This window comes from Schistocerca gregaria, chromosome 1, assembly GCF_023897955.1.
Source record: "Schistocerca gregaria isolate iqSchGreg1 chromosome 1, iqSchGreg1.2, whole genome shotgun sequence".
NCBI lineage: Eukaryota > Metazoa > Arthropoda > Insecta > Orthoptera > Acrididae > Schistocerca > Schistocerca gregaria.
Genome location: NC_064920.1, coordinates 189,235,477 through 189,250,181, shown reverse-complemented (window position 1 = coordinate 189,250,181; position 14,705 = coordinate 189,235,477). Strand labels below are relative to the sequence as shown.

At 38.1% G+C, this 14,705-nt stretch overlaps 1 protein-coding gene across 1 annotated transcript in view; it reads left to right on the top strand.

Annotated features, from left to right (window-relative positions):
• The window catches only part of LOC126336497 (cytoplasmic phosphatidylinositol transfer protein 1), a 93,614-nt gene extending 79,148 nt beyond the window's left edge, over positions 1 to 14,466 (top strand). The window contains exon 8 of the mRNA XM_050000249.1: positions 10,093 to 14,466. Coding sequence (XP_049856206.1) covers positions 10,093 to 10,407 — 315 coding nt within the window. The 3' untranslated portion in view covers positions 10,408 to 14,466. The remainder of the gene's footprint in view (positions 1 to 10,092) is intronic.
• The last annotated feature ends 239 nt before the right edge of the window (positions 14,467 to 14,705 follow it).

Genomic DNA, 14,705 nt, shown 5'->3' with positions numbered 1-14,705 from the left:
CCCAGCCCTGCTCTTCTGGATTCTTCAAAATTAAACTTGCATATGCCCTCAATAGCCAAATTTTCCTCCATGTGCGTAAAATTATCCATATTACTCTATTAAACAACATAAAAATGTTAACCTCGGCAACAGTTATTTAATTTGTGAATGTAAGATGACTATGTATGTTCTGAATGACAAATTTGGGAAAAAACCTTATCTTATAATTGGCTAAATATGGTAGTCGGTGGTCACATTAAAGTGATCGCACCGTGTACTTTGTACATAAAATGTTTTCATACCTTACCATTGCTTGCCCAGTGCTTTTTTCTTCTTCTCCCACTTTTTCTCCTTCTGTGCTCAATCTGTAGATTGGAAAGTAGCAATTCTCCACCTCCAATTTTCTCTATCTTCTTCAGGTATCTTCATTTCAGAGTATGTTAACAATTTCAATTTTTTTTTTTTTTTTTTCCTGCTTGATGTACTGAAGTCTTGATCTTCCTCTTGCATTTTTCTGTCTATTAATTTCACAATGAATGGGCAATATCTGCATGAGGTGTCTTAACTCATTGGGCTCTCTTTCCCTTGATAGTTTTTCAGAAAAATCTTTCCTGTGTTATTAAAGACTTCTTCATTGATCATTCTTTCTCTGTCTCTCCAAATCATATAGGGCAATACTACAAACATAAGTTCTTACATACTGTTTCCTGATGTATAAACTAAAATTTTATGATGGAGTAGCTTCTTCATCTTTGTATTGAATGCTGTTTTAGCTTATACAATTCTACATTTAATCACCTGCCATGATCTATGATTCTCTGTTATTGTACTACCCACGTACTTAAATCTGGTGGCTTGTTTTTGATTCTCTTCATGCAAATGTGTGTTTGCTGCTATTGAAACTGTGCTGCATTTAAGATTTTGGTTTTCTTCTTTTTTGTTTTCATATTGTATTTCTCTGAAAATACTTTGTTCAATGTCTTCTATGATCTTTTGGAGACTATATTCAGATTTGGTTTCTTTGACTCTTTAGCAAAATAGTGGTTAACACTACTTTGCTAAAGACCCAAAGAAACTGGTGCATCTGCCTAATATCATGTAGGACCCCTACCTCCCCTACCCTAACCACGCAGAAGTGCTGCAGCATGATGTGGCATACACTCGACTAATGTCTGAAGTAGTGCTGGAGGGTAGTGACACCATGAATCCTGCAGGGCTGTCCATAAATCCGTAAGAGTGCAAGGGGGTGTGGAGATCTCTTCGAAACAGCATTTTGCAAGGCATGTCAGATATGCTCAATAGTGTTCATGTCTGTGGAGTTTGGTGGCCAGCGGAAGTGTTTAAACTCAGAAGAATGTTCCTGGAGCCACTCTATTGCAATTCTGGACATTTCGGGTGTCACATTGTCCTGGTGGATTGCCTGAGTCCATCGGAATGCACATTGAATATGAATGGGTGCAGGTAAACAGACAGGATGCTTTCACATGTGTTGGAGCCATATCTGGATGTATCAGGGGTCGCATATTACTCCAACAGCATATGCCCCACATCATTACAGATCTTTCACCAGTTTGAACAGTCCCCTGCTGACATGCAAGATCCATGGATTCATGAGGTTGTCTCTATACCTATACACGTCCATCCACTCAATACAATTTGAAATGAGACTCATCCAATCAGGCAACATGTTTCCAGTCATGAACTGTTCAATGTCGGTGCTGATGGTCCCAGGTGAGACTTAAAGCTTTGTGTCATGCAGTCATCAAGGGTACACGAGTGAGCCTTTGGCTCTGAAAGCCCATATTGATGATGTTTTGTTGAATGGTTCGCACGCTGGCACTTGTTGATGGCCCAGCATCGAAATCTGCAGCAATTTGCAGAAGGATCACACTTCTGTCACGAACAACTCTCTTCAGTCATCGTTGGTCCTGTTCTTGCAGGATCTTTCTCCAGCCACAGCGATGTTGGAGATTTGATGTTTTACCAGATTCCTGATAGTCACTGCAAACTTGTGAAATGGTCTTATGGGAAGATCCCCAGTTCATTGCTACCTCGAAGATGCTGTGTCCCATCACTCACGTGCCGACTACAACACCATGTTGTAACTCACTTTAATCTTGGTAACCTGCTATTGTAGCAGCAGTAACCAATATAATAACTGCGCCAGACACTTGTTGTCTTATATAGGCATTGCCGACCGCAGTGCCATATTCTGCCTGTTTACATATCCGTGTATTTGAATGCCCATGCCTATACGAGTTTCTTTGGCACTTCAGTGTATCTAATCTAAAAATTCAAGCATTTTCATGTTTTTTCCACATACAGTTATTATTTCACCGTAAGTACTATTATTTTCTTCTGTGTATATGTTGAAGAGTAAAGGGGAAAGGTAACATCCCTGCTGAACACCTTTATTTGCTCTTCCAGATTTTGCGTCACAGCATTTTATTTTGACAACCGCTCTCCGATTCCTGTAAAGCTGCTCGACTGTTTTCCTGTCTTAATGACCCAGTTTACTGCACATTAAAATTGGCATCATTGTAGACCAGTTTACATTGTCAAATGTTTTATGTACATCTACATATACTGTCCACTAGCCACCAAGCGGTGTGTGGCAGGGGGCATTATTCACACCAAAGTCATATTTCTCCCCCTCTGTTCCACTCGCGGATTCGCGAGGAAAAAATTACTGACTGAATGCCTCAAAAAAATGGTTCAAATGGCTCTGAGCACTATGGGACTTAACATCTTTGGTCATCAGTCCCCTAGAACTTAGAACTACTTAAACCTAACTAACCTAAGGACATCACACACATCCATGCCAGAGGCAGGATTCGAACCTGCGACCGCAACGGTCGCGCGGTTCCAGACTGAGCGCCTTAACCGCGAGACCACCGCGGCCGGCTGAATGCCTCAGTACAAACTCTAATTTCCCTTATCTTTGAGTGGTAATCATTGCGCGATTTGAAAGTTGGTGGTAATAATATATGCTCTACATCCTAGGCGAAGATTGGATTTTGGAATTTAGTGAGCAGCCCCTTCCATTTAGTGTATCGTCTATCTGCAAGTGTGTCCCACTTCAAACTTTCTAAATGGCTATATGTACCAGTCACGAATGTTGCCACTCTTCTTTGGACCATCTCAATCTCTTGAATCAGACTCAACTGGGAAGGGTCCCATACAGATGAATAAAACTCTAAGACTGGATGGACTAAAGTATTATAAGAAATTTCCTTTGTTGAAGGACTGCATCGCTTCAGGATTCTACCAATAAATCACAATCTAGTGTTCGCATTACCCTTTACTTGTGTCATCTGATCATTCTATTTGAGATCATTTTGGAATAGTTACACCCAGATACTTGACAGAGGTTACTGCTTCCATAGACTGGGCACTTATTTTGAACTCATACATTAATAGGGATTTTCTCTTTGTTATACGCATAGGCTACATTTACTAATATTGAGAGATATTTGCCAGTCATTACACCAGGCGTTTATTTTCTGTAAATCCTCATTGATTTGTTCACAACTTTTGTGTGATACTACTTTCCTCTAGACAACAGCATCATTGGCAAAAAGTCTAATGCTGCTGTCAATACCGTCAACCAGATCGTTTATGTAAATCGTAAAAAGCATTGAACCTATGATGCTGCTCTGGGGCACACATGTAGTTAGTTTTGTTTCTGTTGAAGTCGCCCCATTGATGACAACATACTGCTCTCTGTCTGTTAGAAAACTTTCTATCCAACCGCATATGTTATCAGATAGACTGTAAGAACACACTTTTTGGAGCAATCGAGAGTGCAAAACTGAGTCGAACACCTTTCGAAAGTTAAGGAATATGGCATCAACCTGGGAGCCAGTATCTAGAGTGTGTTGTATATCATGCACAAATAGGGCCAGCTGTGTCTCGCATGACTGCCGTTTCCTAAAACCATGCTGGTTTCTGCAGATGAGCTTCTCAGAGCCTAGAAAGTTTCTGAAAACAAAATATGTTCCATGATTCACAACAAATCGATGTCAGTGAAATTGGATGATAATTATGTGCATTTGATTTTCTACTCTTTTTGTAGATTGCTATGACATGGGCCTTCTTCTAGTCCCATGGAACTTTCCGCTGTTCCAATGACCTCCGATAGATGATGGATAAGAATGGGGCTATATTTGTATCACTATCACACTTTTCTGTATCACTATCTTTCCAGCAGTAATATGGAAAGGATAAATGTTAATCACCACATAGAGGAGGCACTGAGTAAAAGACAGGCACAGTGAAAAGGAGTGCTAAAATGTATAAGCTCTCGGGCAGAGTCCACCTTCCAAAGTGGAAAACACGCACATTTACTCAACCACACCTCACATACACTTGACTATTGTCTCTGTGTGCTAGGGTATGACTGTGAGTGCTGTATTGGGTTGGGGGGGGGGGGGGGGGGCGTAAGAATGTGGTGTGATGTGGTAATGTGGGAAGGAAAGTGTGGAGGAAAATGCTGTGCTGCCTGCGTGTGTGCGTGCGTGCGTGTGCAGGGATGTGATGGGGACCTGTATAGGACTGCTATGTGCAGCATGTGTGTTTTGGGGGGCAGGAAGGGGGGGGGGGTATTTAAAGGGAGAGAAAAGTCTAGTAGGTGCATTTGTAGGACAAAAAGTTTGTGTAGTGCTGGAGTGGGAGTAGGGAAAGGATAAATCGGTGGATAACAGGGTCCAACAAAGGTTGAGGCTGAGGTGCTTCCAGAATGAAGAGTATGTTATAGGGAGAGTCCCCACCTGTGGAATCCAGAAAAGCTGCTGTTGGCAGGAAGAGTCCAGATGGTGCAAACTGTGAAGCAGTCATGTACATCGTATTAGGTGGCATGTTCAGGAACTAAGTGATCCAGCTGTCTCTTGGCCACAATTTGGCAGTGGCAATTTGTGTGGATAGGCAGCTTGTTATTTCTCATGCCCACATAGAAAGTGGCACGGTGTTGTAGCTTGGTTGATGATGTGGCTGCTTTCACAGGTGGCCCTTCTGTGATGGGGTAGGATCTAGGTATATTGCAGAGCTATGAGCCATGAGGCAAGGAGTTTGGAGGACTGGATTAGGGATGTAAAAGGATATTGTGCGTAGGGAGGGGTTTGGAGGTTACTCCTCATTTCAAGCAGAATGAGAGGTGGTTAAAACCCTATCAGAGATTGTGATCTATTTGCTTCTGTCATTAGTGATGCTGAGTCACTGGAGAAGTGCTTCTTTTTGGCTCGATGTTTGTGGGAGGTGGCAGGTGACTGGAGAGACAAGGGACAGGATATCTGGTTTTGGCCAATGTTGGGAAGGTAATTTTGGTCAGTGGATGCTTCAGTGACACCCTTGGCGTATTTGTAAAGGATCTGCTCACCATTACAGACACAGCAAGCAAGGTGACAAAGCTGTTTTGAAGGGACTTCTTGGTATTTATTTGGCAGCAGCTGTCTGAGTGGAGGTATTGTTGGTGGTTGGTAGGTTAGATGTGGACAAAGGTACTGATGTCACCATTCTTGAGGAGGAGGAGGAGCAGATTAGTGTTTAACATAGCATTGACAATGAGAACATTAGAGAAGGAGCAAATGCTCGGATTAGGGAAGGATGGGGAAGGAAATTGGCCTTGGCCTCTGAAAGGAACCATCCTGGCATTTGCCTCACGTGACTTACCCTTCTTGAGGTTGAGGTCAACATTGATAAATGTGGCTTGTGCTGAGGAGGATCAAGTGGAGTGAATGAGGGAGAGGGTATTGAGGTTCTGCCGGAATGTGGATGGGGTGTCCCCAGTCTTGGTCCAGATCACATAGATTTGTTTCTGATGAGGGGTTCTTGTTGGTTAGAAAGGATTCTTCCAGATGGCCAATGAATAGATTGGGATAGGATAGTTGTGTGCAGCTATCCATTGCTGTACAAAGTATTAGTTTGTAGGTGATACTTTCATAGGAGAATGCCTAAACACAAACTTCAGCAAGATTTTGATAAAGTTTGTTTGATATTTTGTCACTTATGACCTTTGTTAATATATTGGGGCCATGAGGTACCAAACTTAGTGTACAATAGTCTATACACTTGTCATTTGTAGTTTCTTAGATACTGGTAAAAGAGGAAAAAAAGCTTGGGAAATCCTTTTTCATAAACCTCATTGACAAAAACTTTTCGTTTTGTGATCTAGTGGCTTGAGAATGTGTATTTGTGTGTGTGTGTGTGTGTGTGAGAGAGAGAGAGAGAGAGAGAGAGAGAGAGAGAGAGAGAGAGAGAGAGAGAGAAACATGAGTACCTTTACTAGAAAAAGATCAAGAGCTCAAAAGCTAATGCCAAGACTGTTCCTTGTTATGTGTTTCTGTCATCCACATGTGTCTGATATAGGTAAGTGGTTGCCTTTCCCTTGTTGTACGTATCCTAGAGTTCTCATTGTTCAGTATTGTTGCACCAGAACTTAGTCTAAAATAAATTTTTTTAATTTCTTATTTTATTTAGTTGCAGGTGAACTTTCCTGCAGACTAGGGTACAGTCACAGCAAACATCAGCTCCAGGATACATTTCACATTTTTGATTTCATTTCAGTACCTCTTTCTGACACTAATGTAATCCATTTTGGATCTGCCTGTACCCCTGATGCAACCCATGTATATCTCCTTTCCTCCTCCTGTTGGAATAGTTTGTTGATGACATCTTCTTTTCTTGGCAAAGGTCAACCAGCTGTTGTCATTTGTTGTTAGTTTTCCCTAGCATGAAATATCTAGTAATATTTTTGTGTGTTCTCTGACTACTGCATTCCAATAACCAATAATAACAGCATTCTCCTTTCCTATAATTATTTTAGATTTGACAATTTGGTAAAGAAGTTCAATAAATCACTTCAGGTATTAATATATTTAACAGAACCAGTCACTTCTGTTTTGTTATTTGTTTACAGTGCATAACCTTTACAGTTTATAATAGTATCTGATATGCGGAATATGTGGTTTTCACACACTTCTGTACAAGGGCTCATGCCAATAGCTGTCCCAGCGTTATTGTTGGGTGCAGTTTTACAAACAGAAGATGATTTCACCAAACAACAGCACTTGAGATGGCTATTGGCATGGGATCTTGTACATACGAGGGCTATCTACAAAGTACATTACATTTCGGAATTAAAAATAAATAATGTATTGGAAATTTTTTTATTATATACAGATGAAAGCCACAGTTCAATACTACTTTTCTACATAGTTGCCATTTAAATTAAGGCACTTATCGTAGCGATGGACGAGCTTGGAAATTCCTTTGTCATAAAATTTGCTGCGCCTTCAACCACGTGGTTACCTCTTCTTGAAGCTGTGTGTCGTCATCAAAACGCTGCATAGCCAACCACTTCTTCTTTGCTGGGAATAAGTGGAAGTCGCTCAGTGCCAGGTCGGGACTGTACGGTGGATGAGGAAACAACTCCCACTTAAAAGATTCGAAAACTTCATGAGTGGCATTTGCCGTGTGGGCCCGGGCATTGTCGTGAATCAGCAAGATGTTTGAGCCCAACTTTCCCCTTTGCTTGTTTTGTATTCCTCTGCTGAGGTTGTGCAGAGTTTGGCAATACCTTTGAGAGTTTATTGTAGTGCCTCTTTCCAGGAAATCCACAAAAATCGTATTTCTACCGGGTTACTGGTTAACCACGTGGTTGAAGGCGCAGGCGGCCGAATTTTACGACGAAGGAACTTCCAAGCTCGTCCATCGGTACGACAAGTGCCTTAATTTAAATGGCAACTATGTAGAAAAGTAGTATATAAGTGTGGCTTTCATCTGTATATAATAAAAATAAATTCCAATACTTTATTTATTTTTAATTCCAAAACGTAATGTAATTTGTGGATAGCCCTCGTACATATGTTAAAACCACACATTTTGACTATCTGATAATGAATAGTTACTCAACTGAAATCTGCACAAGAGAAAGAGAGAATGACTGTGCCATAATTGTTCTAATACCTAAGATTGAATTATATGTTCACATAGTTGTCTCTAAGTTCATAATGAATAAACGTATTTCTTAGAATAATATTTTTAGATATGCTTTATAATATTTTAGACTGCCACAATAATATACTATCTTGTAGACTGGTGGGATGAAACTGGAAAACTTCCTGGATCACTGAGTAGTTTTCAGTGGTCATGCTGTCATGCTAGGCCTGCCAGATACCTTGCAGTATAAAACACTGAGTTAATAAGAACATATAAAAAGTGAGGTATGACCAAAGAAAGAAGTTTCACTGACTTCTTTCATGAAAATGGTTGAGAATATATTGTAGATACTTCTCCTTGTTCAAAGACAGAGAAAGGAGGTTGCATTCTGCTGCTCACTGGGACACACAGGAATTATGGGAAATAAACAAGCTGATCTTGCAGCCAAGTAAATCTCTAGGGTTTAAAACAGTTACAAATTCCTTTGTGTGCCACAATATCAATGTTGAGCCAGGCCTGTGCCAGTGGGAAGAAGAGTTACTGGAGGTGAGGAACATCAAGCTGCTGATGCTGAAATCACCATTCCAATCATGGAATTTATCCTCCTTGTTGTAGTAACAGGATAAAGCTATACTCGCCACTTAGGATTTATTCCACTCATCAGGTTCTAGAGCTGGTCAATATGTTCTGTTAAGCAGCAAGTTCCAAGTAACACATTCCCTATGGTTATCTTGTGCACTACTGTTGGAATCATCCAGCAATCAGCAGGAACATATTGAGAGGGCAGTGATTTGACTGGAGTGTAGTTAGCGGATCTAGTTAACTGGTGAGTAAGTCAGAACTTCCAACTAGTTTACTCCCTGTAGTTACTAGCACTGCTTCCATAGGAGACACTGTGTGTTCTAATATACTTGACATGTTGTACAGAGTACAAGGTACATTGAAATGTGTGTGTGTGGGGGGGGGGGGGGGGGAGGGGGGGTTCTTAAATTACTTTATATAAAAATATTATTATATTTATAATCAAAAAATAAATCTCTCTTAGCCATATCAGAACAGAGATTGGATGTACAATAAATGCTTGAAAGAACAGAGGACCAAAACCAAGCTATTTATAGCTTTTCCACAATCATTTCTATCATTTAAAACAATGACACAATGATTGTAGTAGTGATGAAGTGGTAAAAACTAAGGAAGTCTTGAAATGCAGGAAGAAAAGCATGTATATGATAATTTCTGAAGATAATTGTAGGCAGATGTATCAGAAACTTCTAACAGGAAATGGTGGTACCTATACTGATAAGCCAGCCACATTTTTCTGCTGTACCATTTTAGATCCCCTTCAATTGAGAATTGATGAATAACGAGATATTTGTTTTTATGTGTATTTAGGAAAGTGTTATATAGTAGCGGTAGCAGTAATTTTTAATGTTTTGCCACATTATAACCACAATTGTCTCTTATGCTTTTGGAATGAGTTCTAAAGATCTCACTACCATGTTCCTTCTTTCCTAGATCATGTAAATGAGGGAAGCAGATGGTTCCTTTGAAAAGACCAAGGCTGATTTCCTGCCCATCCTTGTCAAATCCAAACTTGTGCTCTCTCGGTAATTTCCTTGTTGTTGGCGAGATGTTAAACTCTAATCTTCATTCCAAGTTTTTTCACCGAATGGGTGGAAAGAAATAGTTATATAATGTGATTTTTCACTGATCTTGTAGTTGTAGTTTAGTACTTTTGGAGCTTACTCACCTAGAGTACCAAATAACTTGTGACATAAACAAACAGGAGAAAACTCTTTGACTCTTTTGTCGGGAAAAAGATAGTATGAACACAAAGTTAAGAATATGCTAATAAGTTCCCTTCATGGATAGTAATTCTAATATTCACGAGAGATGTAATCTGTTAACAAGATAGGGAGGTGCCCTGACTCACTCTCTGTAATATCCAGTACAGCGGAAGATGACCACTCTTCATTTATATTCCATTGTGATCATCATTGCTGAATGGTTTACCTGACAGAACTGTCAGTTATCGTTGGTATGTGCTTGTGTTTGCAAAGCTATAAATGTTTTGGTGAGAACTGACTGTGAAAACATTTGGCTCTCATTTTAAAGTGTTACATCATGATTATAAAATTTCTCTATTACAGTCTATAAGTAAAAATTTCTCTGTTACAGTCAATAAGGGAAATCTTATTACTGGGCCACCGACAAGCATTTGCCTGGATCGATGAATGGCATGGAATGACTTTGGAAGATGTACGTGCATATGAAGGACGCATGCAAAAGGAGACAAATACAAAGGTAACTGGTGGGAACACAGAACCTCCTTCCAGTCCAAGACCATCTACTGCAGGGGCACCTGTTGATGCCCTTACAAACATCACAGACACACCTGCTGCTCTTCCTGATACTGTCACATCAAGTGTCACACCAGCTGATAGCGTTCCTGACACTCCAAAAACTCCTAGGTCTTGGTTCTCTTGGTCATAAGATGTTGTCATCTTACGTATCTCTAATGTTTCAGCCTTTGTTGCCAACAGTATGTGATCTGCAATCAGTGTTGACTTTCAGTTGTTATATTTTGATGTACTATTGATAAGTTATTTATGGTCGTGGCTTTCTTTGCTCTGACAGAGTGATAAGATCTCCTTCCTGCTTATCATGACAAGTACAAAGCATTGTCTGCAGCAATATTTAATGTTACCTGTTGCATTTGTGCAATTAAAAATGTAAATTAATGTTAGCTATCAGAAATATTATTTATAAAACAGTTCCTTTTACATTTTGACGAAAGGGTGATAATATTAAGTTAATAGTAAAGTTTTTATTTCACATCTATCATGTACTTGTGGAGACCTATTTCAACTTTACATGCTTGTCTTTAACATGTTAATTCAGTTTAACTACTTAACAGTTTGTAAACTGTCTTCTTCAAACTTGATCGGCAAGTGAACATACCACAAGAATGCGCATGAAAAGTCTTTGAATTGCATCTGATGTTACTGATTATTGTCAACTGCAGATTCATTCCTGGCATAATCAATTAGCTTTACCTGTTTTGCACTGCTCTTGTCATCCTTGTATAAAACATTTGACTTCTTTGTAAGATATAAGATAGTCTTCTGTTATTTTAATTTTGTACTATTGTTCCACACAGTATCTATGACTTATTAAAATACCTCTTTAATGCAAAGAAGAGAGAATTAATGCACAAAATTATATTGTGAGTATTGGAAAAATTTTAGTGAATGTTTTTTTTTTGACAGCTATTCATATATTCTTGTAAATTTTATATTTTCTTCAAGAAATGCAATTTTTTTCCAAATGTGAAATGCAGAGCTTTCTTAATAGTTTTAGCAGTTGGCATATATAACTGCACTATATGTACTAGCCGTCATTAATGTGATATGTATTAAAAATCCTTAAATGTGTGTGTATGTTTGTTCCTAAAATTTAGGCTGTCCTAAAAAATACAGTAGAGAGCTATTTCCTGTGTAGAAGATTGTTTTAATTTTTTTTAATTTTTTTATTTGGAATGATTTTCTGTGTCATTAGTACTTGATGTGGCAGTGCCATTACAGAGTTTATGTAACTTTACTATATTGTCACATAATCAACTCTCACTATGTGGATAATAGAAAAAAGTTATATCGAAATAGTTTATACATGTTTCTTTGCAGTTTGATATAGATACTCTACTTAATTCGCTAACATCCAGGTATAAAATAGTTAAAATTCTATGCAAAATTTGTTTGCTTGTAAACATTGAAAAAAATGTTTGCCATTTGTATCCTTACATCAAAATGACGATAAATTCATTTTTTATGACCCAATACCTTATAGCATTGAACATTTCCAGCTGATAAACTTAAATGAAAATGAGACATGAACATAATATGTGATGTACAATGTTATTGTTTATATTTTAAATTTAATTGGAGCAATTAGTTCAATCACTTGTAACTGCAGTAAAGAGCTGTTCATCATTAGAGCTGTTGTCCAACTGTACTACAAAAAGTGGTGAGTGTGCTACGTATGAAAACAGGTTACAACAACCAGGCCACATCAGTAATTATTCATTTGGAAAAAAATTAGTCCATCAACATGCAGGAGACTAGACATTTAGGCACAATGAGAGGTTTGTACAAACCCTGCTATGTATGTCCTAGGGTTATCCAGAGAGTAAGTTTCCTTAGCATCATAAAGACATAGAAAACATTTACTTGGAGATTTTAATTGGAACAAATATAGTGGGCAGTATATTTACTGCCTGGTACAGAGACTTTTGTGTTTGTATGTGCTGCACCTGGGTTTGAAATTAATATTCAGTACACATCATCAGTGGAAAATGTTGGCTGAATGATTTAGTTGTAAAAAATATCAGTATATGGAACAGAAGGGGAAACACATACCTGCCAGACATATAGTGCTCTTAAAGGTAGGTGGGTGAGAAATATTGTGGATTATCAGATCACCTCAATTAAGCATCTCATACATCTTATTCTGAACTTTCTATTCTAATATCCAGAATTAGTGCATGTGTGGGGAAATGGTTGCTTATTCCACAATCATAAAGCAATATCTCTCCATTGTGAGCTGCTGCATCTGATTTACATTGTTGTTATTTATGAGGAACAACAACCTTAAGTTCTTGTAATCATAGGAAGTTTGATCACCTTGGACATATTTTATCCATAAATATTGTAATATATCTGCTTGCTCATCATGTACAGTCCATAAACTAGATGGCTCTGATGTGGATTAATGTTCGGTACTATTTTGTGTCCTTTGAATGATTGAAGTACAGATTTGTGGAGATATGCACATCATGCATGTACATTTGTTTTGGAATGTGCATTCTGCTGTTCTTTGACAGCTGTGAGACACTTACTTCCTATGAATTTTTATTAGTAAAATATTTTGGTTTATCTGAAATGATAAGTTCAATTTTTAATGTGGCTGCATGAGTCTGCAGCCAGGGAACAATCATATCTTAATTGTAATGTGGATTTTTTTTCATTTGGATGTTAGAAAATTAACTCAAAATGATAAAGTCAAGAGAGCCTGTGAGAACCTATCTTACAACAAGCAACTCTATAAAAGAATCTCCCTCTCTAAATGCAAACTGCAAAAGTTCTAGAGTACGTCCATAGACCAAACCGATGTGTCATTTATTTATTTGTATGTGTGTGTGTTGGGGGGGGGGGGGGGGGGTAATAAACTTTCCTTTCCATTTCACAAGGTACAATTTTTTTTGGCAATAAAGATTTGCTTCCTGGTTACATTCTAGATTTCAAAGTTGTGCAGTTAATTTGTTAATTTAAATTATGACTCAGTTTTGTGAAAGATTGTCTATGGTTTGTTATTTTATTCCACTTCAAGCACAACCAAAACTGTGAGAAAAACACTGGTGTTCATTAAAGAACTGAGACGTGTTTAAGTATGGTATTAATTGTGTGCTTCGTTGCAAAGTGTTTGCTCGTTAATGTGCTCCTCCCACCCCACACCGTGTGTGTGTGTGTGTGTGTGTGTGTGTGTGTGTGTGTGTGTGTGTGTGTGTGTTGCCCATTGCTATTTAACTATATCTGAGGACCCAGGAAGTAAGTTTTATTTTATGCTGATTTTAGTGTTAGTCATTATACAGTAAAACCCTGATTTTATGTTGCTAACAGGTAAGAAAGAAAGCAGATGCTGTAAAGAAGTAAAAGGGAGAGCTAGATAATTACGTGAAGAAAGACATGGGAAAAAAATCACTAGGGACCAAACAACTTAAACCCGAATTACAAGAAATTAGAGTTGTGAGATCTGGATTTTACAGTATTTTCAAGTGTAATTTGACCTCTGTAGTTCATTCCAGATTTCGCTCTTTCAAAGAATTACATGAGCTGTGACTGCATTTAATGTAAGCATTTTTCAATGTAGCATGTTCATATTTGTTGAAACACTAGTCATGCTACTCCTGACGTTTGTTTTCTCCAGAAGAGCTTCATGTTGAGTATTGGTGTGTTTGTACCTTATAGGAATCTATCATCAATATTGTCTCAGGGTGTTAAAATTACTGTATTTCTGCTCAGACTCTATATTATGTGAGAAGTTGCAATCCAAGAAGCAGCAGCTTGAAGATTACTTTGCACAATTATATTATTTTTTTATTATTATCTACAATAACAGTGTATATTTTTATTATTATTATTATTATTATTATTTACAATAACAGTGTGCCAGATGTTATTCCCTGGTGTACTTGCCTGTTAATTGTCTATGGTTATTTTCTTACACTTGCAATATACAGACTCAGTAATAGCCTCATACCTGGACTTTTTTCTCCCATTCTTCAGTGTTGCTGAAGCAAGCCTCAGTAGTGTGCAAAATATTGTCTGTTTTACACTGTCTTGAGTCTGCATTATATGACTTTGTAAAAAGAAAAAAATGAAGACTTGTTGTCATCTCTTGTATGTATTTATGTATAGTAAAAATGTCTGTACACAAGTTATGTATTGTGTTGTTGGATAAATATCTGTAGAATAAAACCCAGATTTTGCACTGCAACATTTTGTTTTCATTTTTGGTTATTGACCATTTCTGGCTGTAGCATGCAAAGAAAGAAAAATTAAGAAAAGGAAAGTAGAGCAATGTGACAGGCTGACAGGACATGTGACTATCAGGTGCTCAAATACAAGCAGTAATGTAGGGCTGAAGGCAAAATGTTAAGCCCATTTTAGTATATATTTTATTTTAACCTAAGTGAGCCTACAGTTAATTACCTGGTATTTAATTTCATTAGCAAT